The sequence below is a fragment of the Penicillium waksmanii genome, assembly GCF_028829765.1.
Source record: "Penicillium waksmanii strain IBT 27052 chromosome Unknown utg000004l:1.0-5674109.0:1.0-5678898.0, whole genome shotgun sequence".
Lineage (NCBI taxonomy): Eukaryota > Fungi > Ascomycota > Eurotiomycetes > Eurotiales > Aspergillaceae > Penicillium > Penicillium waksmanii.
Window position 1 is genome coordinate 4718570 of NW_026643251.1, and position 16751 is coordinate 4735320.

At 50.8% G+C, this 16751-nt stretch overlaps 5 protein-coding genes across 5 annotated transcripts; 3 read left to right on the forward strand and 2 right to left on the reverse strand.

Annotated features, from left to right (window-relative positions):
- Positions 1-421: 421 nt before the first annotated feature.
- sik1 (snoRNP complex protein NOP56) lies at positions 422-2095 on the reverse strand (the record flags this gene model as incomplete). The annotated part of the gene is made up of 3 exons (XM_057263800.1): positions 422-679; positions 738-1857; positions 1932-2095. The coding sequence occupies 3 exons, from the start codon at positions 2093-2095 to the stop codon at positions 422-424; spliced, it is 1542 nt and encodes a 513-aa protein (XP_057125461.1).
- Positions 2096-2452: 357 nt separating this feature from the next.
- N7481_004582 (chaperonin-containing T-complex subunit CCT6) lies at positions 2453-4440 on the forward strand (the record flags this gene model as incomplete). Its single annotated transcript, XM_057263801.1, has 7 exons — positions 2453-2494; positions 2558-2652; positions 2710-2731; positions 2803-2844; positions 2910-2930; positions 2985-3158; positions 3220-4440. 7 exons carry the CDS (start codon positions 2453-2455, stop codon positions 4438-4440), a joined length of 1617 nt encoding a protein of 538 aa, XP_057125462.1.
- Positions 4441-4737: 297 nt separating this feature from the next.
- On the reverse strand, positions 4738-5802 carry N7481_004583 (putative histone acetyltransferase (MysT1); the record flags this gene model as incomplete). Its single annotated transcript, XM_057263802.1, has 1 exon — positions 4738-5802. One exon carries the CDS (start codon positions 5800-5802, stop codon positions 4738-4740), a length of 1065 nt encoding a protein of 354 aa, XP_057125463.1.
- A 588-nt stretch (positions 5803-6390) lies between these two features.
- N7481_004584 (RNA recognition motif domain-containing protein) lies at positions 6391-9471 on the forward strand (the record flags this gene model as incomplete). The annotated part of the gene is made up of 4 exons (XM_057263803.1): positions 6391-6570; positions 6633-7815; positions 7974-8578; positions 8638-9471. The coding sequence occupies 4 exons, from the start codon at positions 6391-6393 to the stop codon at positions 9469-9471; spliced, it is 2802 nt and encodes a 933-aa protein (XP_057125464.1).
- Positions 9472-9853: 382 nt separating this feature from the next.
- N7481_004585 (asparagine--tRNA ligase SLM5) lies at positions 9854-11616 on the forward strand (the record flags this gene model as incomplete). Its single annotated transcript, XM_057263804.1, has 3 exons — positions 9854-10122; positions 10209-10329; positions 10390-11616. The coding sequence occupies 3 exons, from the start codon at positions 9854-9856 to the stop codon at positions 11614-11616; spliced, it is 1617 nt and encodes a 538-aa protein (XP_057125465.1).
- Between the last annotated feature and the right edge of the window lie 5135 nt (positions 11617-16751).

Here is a 16751-nt window from a genome sequence, read left to right on the forward strand (position 1 = left end):
TTTACCGATTAGTGAGGGCCGGAAGGGTCCATGGTGCAGAACTGTTCATCAAGAGTGCGGAGAGAGTAAGGTGAGGGGCACAGCCATTGGACGCTCGGGCTGGTTTTGCGATGCGGGAGCCAGTGAATGGGCCAGTGATGCTGCAACTTTGGACTGACTGTGCAATCCTTGGGTCAGGGGAAAAAAGAACTCTCGGTACGCAATTAATAAAAGGCAGACAGTATTCAGGTTCTTCGAATTGTAACAAATTTATATTATCAGATAAAAGATCACGAGATAGAGCAAATCTTATTGCCGTGTAGAATGGCCTAAATCGAATAATTTACAGATCCCCGAGCCCATCGAGTCGTGAACAAGATCAAACATAGAAAGAAAAACCGAACGCCATGACAAAAGACTCCCAGTTTCAAGAAAAGCGCTTTTAAGACTTGTGCTTCTTCTTCGAAGATTCTCCATCATCACCGTGCTTGCGCTTCTTCTTCTTCTCGGACTCACCCTCGCCGACATCCGACTTGCGCTTCTTCTTCTTCTCGCTCTTGTCAGTCTTGTCGCTCTTCTCCTTCTTCTCCTTCTTCTCCTTCTTGTCCTTCTTTTCCTTCTTGTCGGCATCCTCCATCTCCTCGTCGCTGCCATCAACGTCGACATCAATGCCAGCAAGGACGGCATCCATAGCGGATTTCTGCGATATCGGGTTAGCATTCAATTACAAGATTCAAATTTTGACAGTCTAGACATACCATAGCAACCTCGTTCTTGGTGGGGGCAGCACCGGTGGCGTAGAAGTCCAGACGCTCCTCAACTTGCTGCTTAAGAACCTCACCAAACTTAGTGGTCGGGGTCTCGGAGAAGTTGTCGATACGAGAAGCAATAGAGCACTTGTTGGCGAGGAATCGAGAGATACGACCCTTGTTCTTGGGACCGGCGCGGCCAATGAAGGAAGAGTGGTACAGCAAACCATACTTGGGAGTGTTACCCTTGGTCTTCAGAGCACGGAAAAGAGCCTTCTCGGCACCGAGAATCTGGACGGTGGAGGCAGGGTACTTGGACAGGTTGGTCAAGCTACCAGCGTGCGAGATCAGACGGGCACCGACGACCTCACCGATCAGCGTAGCCAGGTTGGGGGCGACAACGCTCATCTTGGAGACCAGGTACTGGTAAAGCTCCTTGCGGTACTTGGCAAGGCTGACAACACGTTCGGCAAAGGCAATGACATTCTCCATGTCGGATTCACCGATCTCCTGACCCATACTGTGCTTGGCGGCATCGATGACGCTCTGGGCAACATCCTTGTCGTCCTCTACGAGAGCGGCAATATCGTGCAGGTGCTCATCATTCAGGTTCTTCTTGTCCTTCACGAAGAGCGCAAGCTGGGCGTAGCGCTGGTTGTCCGAAACAATCTTGTACAGTTCAGGGAAGTGCCAAGAATACCACTCACGAACACGCATGGAGAAGGTGTTGATGGCCTTGTCAAGTTGGTCAAGGATGGCAATAGCCTGAATGATGTGGTTGTCGTCACGCTGGACAGAGAACTTGACCTTAGCGCGGGAGTAGGCGTGACCGAGACCAAGCTGGGCGGTATCCATATCGCCCTCACGGAGCTGGTTCAGCAGCTTGGCGAAGTGAAGACGAATGCCACGGAGAAGATCCTGGACAACCTCGCTGGTGTCACCGGTTTCACACTCCACGAAGGAGAAGGCGGACTTGATGCTACCGGCGAGACCCTTGTCGCAAAGGCCGAGAGTGACCTTGCCCTTCTTGTTGGGCTTGGGAAGGTTCAGTTCGAGGAAAGAAACCAGAGCCTCTGAGGCGACACCTTCAGAGACATCGTTGATTTCACCGAGGGCCTGCTTGTTGTTTCTGGGGGACGTTAGTAAAATGATTTTCGTCGGATGGAAAATTCACATCCTAGGGTCTGGGCGCGCCAAACGTACTCGAAAGGCAGGAAACTAGCCAGCTCAACCATCTTGCCAAACTTGGCAAGGTCGTTGACACCAGTCTGGACCTCCTTCAGGCTGTTGCCCACAATATCGCCCTTCATGGTATTCTTGAAGAGCGAGTAGCCCACAGGGCTCTCGAAGAGAAGATAGTCGGCCATTGTGTTAATCCAAGGCCCAGGTCGAGCGCAAAATTTGACCGGAGGATGTTTTCAGCGACGGACGCCCAGGAAGAATCACTATTGCGATCCGGGGTGGATTGGTGGAACGGGCGTTTTTCGTTAGGGCGGAAAGGCCTTTCAGAGATGAAGTTCGAAATCCGAGAGGGAGCTCTTTTTTTTTCGCCGCTAGTGCGAATCGGTCGTGTGGGCTTTTTGCCAAAATTCATCCTCACCGCCCTCGTCCTCGCCGACCAACGCGGGCATCCAAACTCCTGTGTGCCAGCCAGCTCCCCCTATACCATTATCTGTTCATTTTTCTTGGATTGAACTCCTGTTCACTCCTTTTGATCTACAGATATGTCGGCAACTCAGCTGCTGAACCCCAAGGCCGAGTCCCGGGTATGTATTGATGCCCCTCTACCAGACTGACCCCTCAATGGCCCGCACTAACATTTCATCTAGCGGCGAGGAGAAGCCCTGAAGGTCAACATTGCCGCCGGAGAGGGTCTTCAAGATGTTCTCAAGTCGAACCTGGGTCCCTCGGGTACCCTGAAAATGTCAGTAAAATTCCCTGTTACGAAAAGCGACCGCAATAAAGCTAACAAGATTTCCAGGCTGGTCGACGGTTCAGGCGGAGTACGCACGATATCCCCTTCCCTTCATAACCCCTCGTTGCGGTCATTCTAACGTGGAATCCCTCTAAATAGATCAAATTGACCAAGGATGGAAATGTCTTGCTGCGTGAAATGGTTCGTTGAGATCTTTATGAATCCCCCACAAGGCCACGCCGAATACCGTTGCTAACATTTTGCAGCAAATCCAAAACCCCACAGCTGTAAGACGACATTGCCTCGAACGACCCCTCTATTCTCGCTGATAAATTTGAAAGGTCATGATCGCTCGTGCGGCGACAGCACAAGATGATATCACTGGTGATGGCACAACGTCGGTTGTGCTCCTGGTGGGAGAGCTCCTGAAGCAGGCGGATCGTCATATCACGGAGGGACTACACCCCCGAGTGATCACTGATGGTTATGAGATTGCCAAGGATGAGACCTTGAAGGTATTCACCCAACACAGAGAGAGGCGATTGGTGCTCAGATCTAACTCTTTGACTCCCCCAGTTCCTTGACCAGTTCAAACTCGAGCGTCCCATCGACCGCGAGCTGCTCCTTTCCGTCGCTCGTACCTCCCTTTCCACCAAGCTGAACCATGCCATGGCTGAGAAGCTCACCCCTGATATCGTTGATGCCGTTCTCGCCATCCACCGAGCCCCCGAAAAGCCTGACTTGCACATGGTTGAGATCATGACGATGCAACACCGCACATCATCCGAAACCCGCTTGATCCGCGGTCTGGCTCTGGATCACGGTGCCCGTCACCCGGATATGCCCAAGCGTGTGGAGAATGCTTTCATCCTGACATTGAACGTCAGTCTTGAGTACGAGAAGTCCGAGATCAACTCCGGCTTTTACTACTCTTCTGCCGAGCAGAGAGATAAGCTGGTAGAGAGCGAGCGCAAGTTCGTCGATGCTAAGCTGCAGAAGATCGTGGAGCTCAAGAAGCAGGTTTGCGGCAATGACCCCAAGAAGGGCTTCGTTGTCATCAACCAGAAGGGTATTGACCCCTTGAGCCTGGACGTTCTAGTCAAGAACGGCATCATGGCTCTCCGAAGAGCCAAGCGCAGAAACATGGAGCGTCTGCAGCTGGTGTGCGGAGGTACCGCGCAGAACAGTGTCGAGGAAATGACCCCGGATGTGCTTGGCTGGGCAGGTCTGGTTTATGAGCACCAGCTTGGTGAGGAGAAGTTCACATTTGTCGAGGAGGTCAAGGATCCCAAGTCCGTGACTATTCTCATCAAGGGCCCCAACCAACACACCATTGCTCAAGTCAAGGATGCCGTGCGTGATGGTCTTCGCTCTGTCTACAACTCGATTGTTGACGGTTGTGTCATCCCCGGTGCCGGTGCCTTCCAAGTTGCTTGTGCTGACCACCTGAAGTCGGAGGTACTTCGCAACACCAAGGGCAAGGCCAAGTGGGGTGTTGAGGCATTTGCCGATTCGCTTTTGATCATTCCCAAGACTCTAGCTGCCAACGCCGGCCACGACATCCAGGACTCTCTCGCTGCCATGCAGTACGAGTGCAAGGATGGTAACATTGTCGGTCTGGACTTGAACACCGGCGAGCCGATGGATCCTGTGCAAGAGGGTGTCTTCGACTCCTACCGGGTGCTTCGTAACTGCATCGCTTCCAGCACTGGTATCGCATCTAACCTTCTTCTGTGCGATGAGCTGCTGAAGGCTCGCCAGATGAGCAAGGCTAGTGGCCCTGGTGGCGAGGAGTAATGCAGTCAATAAAGATACTCGGTGATTTCATGTAAAGAATTAGATGGACCGGGCTTGATGTTTTGGGTTTTTTCAAGATTCTAGTCCACAAAAAATGCACACAATAATTTTCACACGAGACACCTGGAGCTTCCAGTAGGTTGATTGTCATAGAGAAAGAAACCACTGAAGTAAATGTCTAATCAGGTCGATTCCAGCGGCATATGATACTACAGTTCGAACATCGTAGCGCACGTAACGCACATTGGTCATTATTATCGTCATCGCTAAAAGGACTATTATTACATTACATGACAACTATCGCCCGTCTGCCTCTGAACTGCTTTCAATCTGATCAGAGATAGCCATAGGCAGCCATTCTCCCACGAAGCCCTCCTCTTTCACCGGATCCGCCAAAGAGAGGTGGTTGATATTCGCCCATTCCTTCACGTCTGACTTGCGGATGACCATCGTGGGGCCTTTATCAGCTTCATCATCTCCAGTCAGTCGAGGGAGTTTTCGTTTCTTAGGAGATGTGTCGGGCTGAAGAACACCCATGAACTTGACCGCCGTGACGACATCTTCGGTCAACATTCCGGTAGCGAGGCCGATGTCCTCGACGGTCATCAGCTCCCTTGGAGGATTCTTCCGAGCGAATTTCGAGGTATTGGGTTTCCGAGGGGAATTGTCAAGATTGTTGTCGGGACGCTCTCCGCAAAGCAAGTACCTTGCAATTCGCTCGGCCCAGAAACGATTATAACTCTTCTGTCCTAGGTCGCTGAGGGGCTTCTCTGGCCCACCAATATATCCACCGGGGGCTTCCCAACCACTGAGCTTGTAGCTCACTCCCATTAACAACTTTCCAAGCTGCTTATGTTGATATGGCGGAAAGACACAAATACAAGCGAGGTTGTTGGCATCCCACGAGAGCTTTTCTCGGGAGTAGAAACCGAGAACATGGTAGTTTTCCGAGTTGGTCGGGTCGGTGAAGGTGAGGATATAGTAAAGAAAAGTCGCTACATCAAAAAAGACGGTCTTGTGGTCGAGAAATAGTTTGGCAAATAGCGACAAGTTTTGTCCGAATAGTTTGTGTTCTTCCCCATCAACTTCCCATACGGCGTAGCCGCCGTATTCATATACTTTGTTGCCCGGTGGTGTTATGCGGTGTACACACGCTCGTGTGTGTTCGGCAAAAGCGACTGTCTCGCATGAATATCTAAAACACCAGCGGCATACGTATAGGCAATCGGCGTCCTTCGCAACAAGGTCTTCCGGGTATATGGACTGGTACCACGGCGTGAAAAGGAGATCTCCCAGCACAACATTCTTCACATTGCGGTCGCCTGGACTCTGAAGACGCGATGGGGGTTTAGCGGTGGCCATTGACGCGCGTCAATATAAGGTGATTGCACGGTGCACTGTCTCCCGGCTTCAAGTAGTCCTCTTGATGAAGGTAGACTTCAAAACATCAGGCCATTGGCGTTACCGCGTGGGCAATTGGTTGGAGAGGTATGGTCGCACCGACATTGGCGACTAGGTGGGCATTGAAGCAAGTGGCGGAGTACGGGATAACGAGGGTGTTGAAGCCTTGAGGATGAACAATACCATTTTGGCCCTAAGCTTGGCGCGTCCGTCACCATTCACGTGTCAGGTGACCCAGTGGGGCTTGTCTCTATCTTATCTGGCTGCCTGGAATTTGGATGTACCAACGGGGTAAGAGAGTACCATACTGCTCTGAGGTCATCCCATCCCTGAGCGTGCATCCTTCCATTTTCATCTTCTCGCCTCCCAGTCCAAACTATTGCAGGCAACAGCAATAGGTATCTCATGATATTTGACGTTGTATCCACTTTCTCTCGTGGTTCCCCAAACAATTTGGGAATCATCACAACTTCCCGCTTCTAGCCAAACCGCGAGAACCGCCCCCACCCGGCTTATACCCCGGGCCTGTCAGGGTCCCCTCTCACCACGATGTTGAAGCCCTTCCAGATCAGAGATCTCCACGGATCTTCATCCCGAGATCAGGAGGAGCCCTCAAATCGCTCCAACGGCGCGGTTCAGATCTCAGCTGTCGACTATGATCACCTCGCCTCAACCCATCCCCGAGCAAGACTTAGTTATCTTGACGATGATGATGGTGACAATATCGAGGTAAGATATCATTCTCCTTCAATCTTGATCTATTCTTCTACTCACACACATACTGCTTATAGGTCGGATCCTCACTAGAACTGTCCCAGCGCCTCGATGAGCCCGTTAAAATCGAAGCAATCCAAATCTCCAGAGATGAGCCGACACCCATGCACCTCTTTGATATTCGCCGATCCAACTCAATCACTGAGCTATGGAAGCGATTCGAGAAGCAAGCTTCCGACACCCTCGAGACAGGTGAAGTGAAAAGCAGCGTTACTACGGAAGAATACTCCAACGATAAGCCTGCCAACGACCAAGCACCAGCTACCTTGAACACTACGTCCGTTTTCACATCCGGTGAAAACCCTCTTTTGAGTGGATATGAGGCCGAGCTTGCAATTCTAGCCAACCATGCCAGTCCATACCTACCGAAGGGCTCACAGCCAACTTCCTCGACCGAAGCTGGGCCAAATGCGCCTAATGTTGCTAGAGAGGAATCACCGCCCCTCATGGCAGCATTCGAGGCCGAATTAGCGAGCCTAATGAACTCTACGGAGGACTCTACCACCAGGGGTCAGCAGACAGAGTCATCGCCTCAGCCAGATCAAGGTGCAGACTCGAGCTCGCAACGGACTCCTCACCCTGTCGAGATCCTTGCAGCTCAAGTCCTCAGCCATCTAGCAAATGGCGCTAATATGGTCCAATCTGAATTCACCGCAAGGTTGCCAGAAATGCAGCGTCAGCTAAATGATGCACGGGAACAGCTACGAGATGCGCAGAGAACTCTACCTGAGAATGTCAGAATGTCGCTGCATACTCTTCTCTCCACGATTGAGGCTCGAATGAAAATCGCACTGGGGAGTCTGCCTACGGGAGGGCGTCAATTTGCAGAAGAAGCATTACACGCCGGAAGACCCGTGGCCGAGAACGCTGCAGATGGATTCCGCACGATGGCGTCTGACTTTAATGAGTTCGGAAAGTCATTATATGCAGCGTTCGAAGAGGAATTTGGACGATCTGTCTTTGCACCCGCAAGTACGGGGCCTAGTGCGCCTAACACCACTGGTGCTGCGGCCTCTGGTTCTGCAGATGATTGTCCTCCTTCGTCAGAACCTACCTCTCACAACGCTGAAACCCAGCCCATGGATTCGAAAAGAGATGATGCCCCAGTTGCCAGTCAACCTCCGGTGTATACCGGCAAAAATATGAATGCTTCTGCCGTGCCGTCGGGACCTGAGAATCTCAACCAAGGTGCCCAAGCGGGTAGTCATTTTCCATATCCTCCTCGTTATCATCGAGGCTCTCATGTCCATATGAGACCTCCGCATTCTCGAAACCTACCCCAATGGGTTGGTCCACCCCCACCCCCAGCCCATTGGGGGGGGGATATCCCCCGCCTCCCACCTTCTGGCCATCTTTAGGTCCTTTGCCATGGAATCTCCCTCCTACTCGCCATGGTCGCCACCATCCAGTACCTCCGCCCCATCCTCGCCCACCTCCTCCGCCACCATACCCAGGTCGATGGCCCGTTCCTGGTTCCTTTGGCCATCTGTTCACCACACCCCACAACCATCCCAACCAAACCCATCCGGCACCTGTGGCTACCGCTGAAGTCCCTTCAAGGGATGCTGATACACAGCCGGAAGGCGAGAATAAGACATTGTTTATTGGGAATGTCGGTTTCAATGTGTCAGAAAAAATGATCCAAGATGTCTTCGCTTCGAAGGGCTTTATTGTGAACGTTGACCTTCCGTTGGATGCCACTTCGGGTAAACACGCGGGCTTTGGGTACTTGCATTTTCCATCAAAGTATCCAGCCATTGCTGCAATAGATGCACTTCAGGGCGAACGTATTGATGGCTATGCGATCAATCTCGAGTTCAGCGAGAACACACCCATCGAAAATGTCCTCGCAACGTCCAACTTGAACTCCAATGGAACTCCCCATAACGGTGCGCAAGGCTCCAAGCAAGTCAATTCCAGCTCTCTTCCTCGACCAAGCAGCTCCATCAAGCGGCAGAAGTCAGTCTCTTTCAAAGAGCCATCCCTACAAATGGAAGAGGCTGACAATATACACTCGTCGAGTGTTCCCCTCGAGCTGGATCGCCTCAGCTGATTGATCTATCGTTTGAAGACAATTCTGGCTCCGCTTGCGACTCCTCGCGCCAGGTTAAGGATGATCCAGAACATAAACAAGGCAATGAAGATGAATCTTTTTCGAATTTCAATCACGAGAAGGAAATGAGTCGATTCCCGCCTGTTTCCCAGTTAGAAGCACAACATCTCGCAAAACATAACCAGAATCGTGCCACTCCCGCGAGTACACATAGTGATCCAACCCTGGAATCCCCTCTGCGACGTTCACAGACTACTTCTAGTGTTCGTGGGACACGCCCCCTTGTCCACCCTTCCCTAGAGGGCCTAGAGGGGATGAGATATGACGCTGGCCAACCGAATCCTTCTGCTGCGATGGGACCATCTCTTCGTCGTTCGAGCACCATGGTGTTCCCGCACCCCAGCCTCCATCATCCTGTCTCGGATGATACAGCCTATCCCAGACTGAAACGACACGCATCCGAGCGGCATAGCCTTCGATCGAGTGCCGAAACTGATACCTGGGCACGACTTGACAGAAGAGAACGCCGCCGCTCGAGGCCGTCGTCTGAGCACAGCATTCCCGGAAGCTTCCCTGTTGAGGAAACAATTCAACCTTCGACTAGCAATGAATCTGAAAGCCTCAATACATCTGAAATCGAGGCTTGCGTCTCCTCTCTTATCGATATGGGCTATGGCACTGCCGAAGAGGGTGGGCGATCTCGGATGGCAGTGTATGCCGCCGCATCAAACGGCAGTCTTCTAGATGCCATTGAGATGATCGAGGAGGAGAGAAAGGTGTATGCGAAACACGACCAGATTTGAGTTAGAAACTGGGCTCTCTTTTTGTTCTCTTTGCTCCCGACCGAGTCGCTCTTTTTCGCTCCTGAAGCCTTGCAGATTTTCTACGCTTTATGACACCAAACTCCTTTTACTGACCCTAATTTGTTGCGAATTTCAAGCTTAGCCAACCTCAACTTTGATTTATTTGAAGCCCTTGGGTTAGATTCGTATTCATCCCGTGCCTCGTAGCCCTTCGCCATCTAGATGATGGCCACTAGGGTACCTTAAGGTAGCACTCTTGTCCACATTGTAGGCTGCTGCGGAGTTGAGAGGCGGACCCACTGCCCCGTCATTTTTCCAGCCCGCAACCTCCGATCAATCAAATCACCCTTCCAACAAACACCATCGCAACACGATCCCAGCCATGCAGACATGGCGGCGGACCTTCGCCACATCTGTCGCAAGACTAGGCTCGAGTACAACGCCTAGTTCACGTCCGGCTATCCTTCGATGCGCACAGATCCTCCAGAACAGCAAGCAAGGCCAGCCCTGCAGCTTGGAGGACCAGGAGATCAAAGTCAATGGATTCATTCGGTCCGTTCGCAAACAGAAGCGCTTTGCTTTTGCGGAAATTTCCGATGGATCGACTATCCAGCCATTGCAGGCAATCTTAAAGCCAGCGCAGGCAGCTGAGTATGTCAATTCGCGAAGGCTATGACTCGCTGCCATCTTCGCGTTGAGAACGAGGTCTAACACGGTCGCATTTCTCTACACTCTAGCTTATCCACTGGTACTGCAGTTCAAATATCAGGTATATGGAAGGCCTGCCCACCTGGAAAGGAGCAGACCCGTGAGCTTCAAACAACCGATGTGACCGTGGTCGGCGCGTCGGATCCAGAGGTATGAACTCGACCCCACACACGACGGACTACATTCTAACCACGATGTCTCTTTCCACAGACCTTTCCGATCCAGAAGAAATACCACAGTCCCGACTTCCTGAGACAGATTCCCCATCTTCGTATCCGAACACCGTTTCAATCATTGCTCTCGAGATTCCGTTCAGAGTGCCTATTCCAGATCGGCAACGTCTTCCATTCCTTTCCCAATGGCGGCTTCGCTCAAGTACAACCTCCCATAATTACGTCCTCGGATTGTGAAGGAGCAGGAGAAACATTCACACTCGCTCCTCGAGGCTCTGCGACGCCGGATGTCGATGGGGACCACTTTTTCCGCGCACCTAAATACCTGACTGTGTCATCGCAACTACATCTTGAGGCATATGCCGCAGAGCTGGGCAATGTGTGGACATTGACGCCTGTTTTTCGTGCGGAGAAGAGCGACACGCCACGGCATCTCAGTGAGTTCTACATGCTCGAAGCGGAAGCAAACTTCATGAATGACTTGGATTCGCTTACGGGCGTGGTTGAACATATGCTTCGTGATTTGACACGACGACTATATGAGACATCTGTTGGACAGGAAATTTTGTCAGCAAAGCGCGGCGGCGAGTCTGGGCAGGAGAGTTCCTCTGATGAGTCGAAGCTAGATCTACGTCAACGATGGGCCACCTTGATGGATAGCCCCAAGTGGCCTCGTGTCACATATACAAAGGCCATTGAAATGCTCCAGCGAGCTGCTGCTGATGAAGGTGCCTCATTCGAATACCCGCCCACGTGGGATGGTGGCCTTCAACTCGAGCACGAAAAGTACATTGTTGAGGTGTTGCACCAAGGCAACCCGGTCTTTGTCACTGATTATCCGAAATCTGTCAAGCCATTCTACATGGCTCCCTCACAGGTTGGAAATGAGACTGACGATACACCGGGGCCGACCGTTGCCTGCTTCGACCTGCTCCTGCCCGAGGTCAGCGAAGTCGCTGGGGGTTCCTTGCGTGAACATCGTCTGCCCGACCTTATCCAGAACATGCGCGAGCATGGTTTGATTAAAACCATTGAGGCTACTGACCTTGGGGAGCCAACTCCCAATGAGTCTCGATACCCTCACCTTGCGCCAACTGAAGACCTCGGTCACTTACAGTGGTACGCGGACCTTCGCCGCTGGGGCACTGCACCACATGGTGGCTTTGGACTTGGTTTCGACCGGATCCTCAGTTATCTAGCTGGCGTCTCTAGTGTTCGGGATGTGGTCCCATTTCCGCGGTATTTTGGCCGAGCTGATTGCTAGTGTGGCCTCAGTGAACAGTGTAAAAATATATCAAAAACTATATTATAGACATGGAATCCAAACATCCACCGAGATGCCACATCCTTTAATCCAAGTGAAACTTGGCAACAGACATGCTTATTCCGTCAACTACCACTTGAACTGGCGAGAGGGCACGGCGATATATTCGTTTTGATATCATTCGCTGTATTTCTCATGGTCCTGAAATTGTAGGAGAATCCGCTCCTACGCACGTAAACCATTCATCACAACGAATGATTACGCACGTAGCAGCCCTGGAGGTTACCTACTAACTATCGCATCAACACAGTCATCGTCTCACTTGAGCGCCCTTACACAGCACGGCGCTCCGTCCCACACCTGAATTCGACGCGATGGGGTTTTCTCTAATTCTCACTTTAGGTCTAGGCGACCAACACGCTATTCCCGAAGGCAAGGAGTGCGAGGCGCGGTGGAGTTACACCTGCAATTAGAGCTGCATCGCCCCGACCCCGAGGCTGATAGTTGGGGCCAGGGGGGGGCCATCTTCCCGCCCCTGAGCTCCGGAAAGAGTTTAAATCATCGACCAGGAAGGATCGAAATGCAATTGGGGGCGAGACTCGAAGATCCCGAATCGACTCTAGACTGGGGCGTCCGGATTGAACAAGATCTAGGTACTCCGTACGGATACTACATACGTCAAGGCAACTAGGGCTGCGAGAGGGGGCCGAAAGGAATGCAGGATTAAAGACGGGCCAAGCCTTGCCAGGGTCTCAAACCTGGAATACATGATGAATTCGAGGGTGATACTTGGCGTGGGAGGGATATGGTACATACTCGCTCGCTCCGACTCTCGTTCTAGTATGTTATGTTACAAAGTGTGAGATCAGCAAACTTCGGTACGAGTCATTCTGGGTAAAATCTAACAGGATTAGTTGAGTGGCTGAGGACGGACAGCTAAATACGTCTTCAAATATGTATGCGCAATTCTCGACTGTACAACAACACAGAAAAGTATACATGACCAGTCGAGTTCCGTTATGCACCGGCTCTCGGATCGGTCCAAGCAAGGCCAAGCACTCTAGTGTGGTTGGAGGCGTCCGCAGGCAAAGGCAAAAAACCGGGGCCGCCGAAAGGGACGTCGATGCTATCCGGCGCAACCGATACCAAGTAGAGTCAGAATGCGAATGCGAGCCTAAAGGGAAAGGGGGTCGAAGGGGGAGGTGGGGGGGGGGAACGGACGACGGAGGACTCCGTCAGCTCAAAAACGTGGTCCGTGGGTCTCCGGGTCTCTCTCTCTACTCGTACACCTGGGCATATCTTTAAAAAACACACTTTATTAAGCTGGGTCAGCTGCGGAGCTCGCTTAAGGCTGCCGAGAGTCGTATCTCCTCTCTTACCACTGGAGGAGGGGGAAATACGAGTGGGGCTTCAACTCACGAATTATGTATCAACTTAACTCATTATTCCTAGCGATGCCGAGAGACAAGAAATTCAATATACTAGTACGATTTAGGTATCACCTTGCCTGGGCATGCAGGAGTTTGGGAACGGTTGGTGGCCTCATAGGCAGAACCAATATTCACCCTCATCAGGGGGCTCTAACTGTCCATAACAGCCTCACAGGAAGGGAGGGGGACAGCCTTGGGGGAATTTTCCTTTTAATCTAACAAAGTTTACGAGGGGCCAGCCCTGCGATACCAATCAAGAGGCCAGGATCGGCGAGCCAAGGAGACCCAACCTTACCGGGGTTAAGCATAAGCACGAAAGATGTTCGGGCAGTGTCCGCTAGACGAGTCATGCAGCCGGGGGTTATCCCTGATTCGACGTATCACATAAGATGATTAATGTACGAGTAGCCAGGTTTTCATAGACTATAAAATGTTACCCTAAGGTATGTGAGCGAGAAAGATCGATTGCATGGCGATATCCGTACTTTGCACCTGATATCGTATATTTAGTGGGACTCCGTATCTTGGAGCCATATTGTATTCTATGTATTCTATTTACCAGGCCAAGTCCTCGTATTATCTTAGCCACACTTCCAAGTATTCGTCCAAGTATTCGTATTCGGCTAGTTAAACTCCCCGAACGCATAAACTCAAACACCGTGCGCCACATGGTTATGCTGATTCATGTAAGACACCCGGCCCTAGTGGATACAGCTGTCGGGCCATCGCGCCACTTCTGGTTAATATTAAGTGCAAGATTACCTTCTGTGGGCAAGAAACATGGCGCTGTTTGCCCCATAAACTGATTTTACTCCCATGGTTCAGAAGGGGCGCGCTGGATTTTAGGCTTGCCGAGTGACAGTTGCCACCCCAGAGCACCGACCGAGCCAAAAACTGGGGCCTAGGAAGCGAAAGGCCAAAGCTAAGGTCTTGGCGGGGGCTAGGCGCCTTTCACGACACAAATGTGCGTTCTTGGCTTCTGAAAGAAGGGGGGAGGGGGTCGAGGAAGCAGGACTCAAGCAACTAAAATCATTTTCATCTCTAGAATTCGATGCGAAACCAAGGACATCGCAGATCGGAGGCGACCGGCTCATTGGTGGGAAATAACGACACAGGCTAGGCCTACATCCTGCGCTGCTGTGAGAGTTTTCCAAGGTTAAGGGGGGGGGCATTGTTTGCAAATTGGCATCCTTAGGGCCAAGCATTGTGTCTTCTAATTTAACTTGTTAATTTATTATTTTAGGATTCCGCTTTAAATATGTATACCTAAATTCTAATGCATATTCCCACTTAGGGACGCCCTTGGTTGTATGTACTAGGAAATCCTTGCGAGAAAATGGATCTGGGATCCTCCCAGCACATTCCCCATTCATCCAAGCGACAATCATAGACACCTTAATTATGTTAGTGGAGATAAGCTCGTGCGACGTTTCACAAAATCAATCCTTGGCAACCTTTAATTCCCTTTCCAGAGTTGCAACGAAAGGATGACAATACGGAAACATGGTCGTAAGCATATCTAAAGTAAGGTTGATTGCAGGGAATAACGCCAATTAGAGTGCGCCGGACCCATGTAAGGGCACGTCATCACCCCCAAAGGGCCCCCTGGGGCCGCTGCTGTTTGGTGGAGAAAGGAGGAGCAATGGGCACCATACGGAGTACATACAGTACAGTAGTGTTTGATCATCGTTCCGGCAGTTTCTAAGTATGTAGTATGCCACCGCATAGCGTAAATGATTGACAACCCACATTGGCTGCTCAGGTAGACAGTTTTCTGGTAGTGGGTTTACACTTTGGACGAGACAAAGATCGCCTTGGCACCAAACAAAATATTCAGACATGTGGCCTTTTTAAGTCAGCGTTAAATACTGAGTAGATGTCATCGTAATGATCAGCATGAGCCGGAGATTATTAGGCTGCAGTTACGGAGGACGATGCCCAAATATTAAATACTGTGTAGCCTGCATCCAGCATGTATGTACATCCATATGTACAAGCGTACGCGTACGTGCAAACAGCCTGGATGAAATGTATGTGACGAGGATGATGGTCATGTAAAGCAAGTCAAAGTACGAATATGTATGTAAACCCTACGCATGACCCCTCTCAATATAATACGAGGGAATACAATAATAACAATATCGGCTGCATTTACGGCCCCGACTTACTCTCGGACATAAGGGCCAAGAAAGGGCCGCACCCTGTGGAGCCCCCAAACGCATTGCCCTTGATTATCGGCGGCGTACGGAGTACATAGAAAAATTGCATAAGCAAAAAAGAGGATACATAAAATAAAATAAAGGGCGGCTCCACTGTCAGCCCGAATCCAGAAACTAGAAACCGCGCCAGTATGAGCACCCAGTTGCAGAATCTCATGAACCACGGTCGGCAAAGTAGTCTGTCGGCTTGGCCCGCAAGGGCCTGGCTCTACCTATCCTATGGCGAGTACGTGTGTTATGCTTAGCGAGCAGTGGAGCCAAAATGTTTAGATTAGACCCACCAAAGGAGTTGCACCGGATGATCGGATAGACTTGACGGGGAGCCCGAGGACCCCGAGTACTTGTATGTACTTCATATCGCATTTATCCAAGTACAGAATAGATGAAGTTATCATTTTAAAGGGATTCCAAGGTTGGAGTATTATGTATACAAGCCCGAATATAGTAACGATCTTTATTTCCTGTGGTAGCCTTGCCACATTGCTGATCCCTGGGGCGGACACAGACCAAATGACAAACTAAATCTATCTAAGCATAACGACCAAACTACACTGTCCTAAATCAGCAAGGAGTGCGGCGGGAAGGACGGATGTATAGGGCTGGCTGCGTGATCCTCGCAGAAATAACATGGCAGCCAGCTGATCACAGAGCACTCGACATATCTCGCACATGGCCCCGAACATCATGTAAGGGAGTAACATGTGGTGCCTTTAGGCATGGTGTTTGTTGAAATCAGGGAAGACTAAAATGCAATACGACATAGGGGCAGTGATGTGCCAAGTTGATGGACGGGGCTGATCGTATCGATTGTTATCGGATAGATCTGCTGCGTGCGATCGACCTTGGACCCTGTTTCTATCTGCCTTGTTCGAAAGAGCGTGCCATTTGTTGGAAAATGTTTATCATGTCAGTTCAGCTGACCACTTCATGGGTATTTGTTTCATGTATGTACGGAGTAGATGCATGTAATCTTAATGTATTGGAAAAAAAAAAACCTAGTATTTATACTAGTACCTGTACGCATATAAGCAGTTTTCATGTTTATGTTAACTAACCCTGTTTAAATCTGATACCCAGGTGCTGGACATTCATGTAGGTCTTTTGTCGGCGAGTCTCCCTTTAGTTCAAGAGCGCAGTGCGACCGTCTTTCGCTTCCCCCCACCAGGTCAATGGAATTTCAGGTCACCATGATGATGTCAATGTCACCCTAGTCGGCGCCATGTGAGACATCTGATGCAGGCCATAGCAAAATGCCCAGTCTGAACAAAAATAAACCAGGCTGACCCAAGAATGAGTACCATGTACAGAGTACAGAGTCCTGCACCTCTCGAATTCGGAACACATTGACCACCTTCATCGTTCATGGTACATAAAAACTCGGTGCATATTTCATCCACGGAGCTCTATATAGGACGGTTAATGCCAAGAGCTGCCAGCCTCCGAACCCTATTGTAGTGCCGCTGTGCAACCGGTCTTTGTTGGCGAT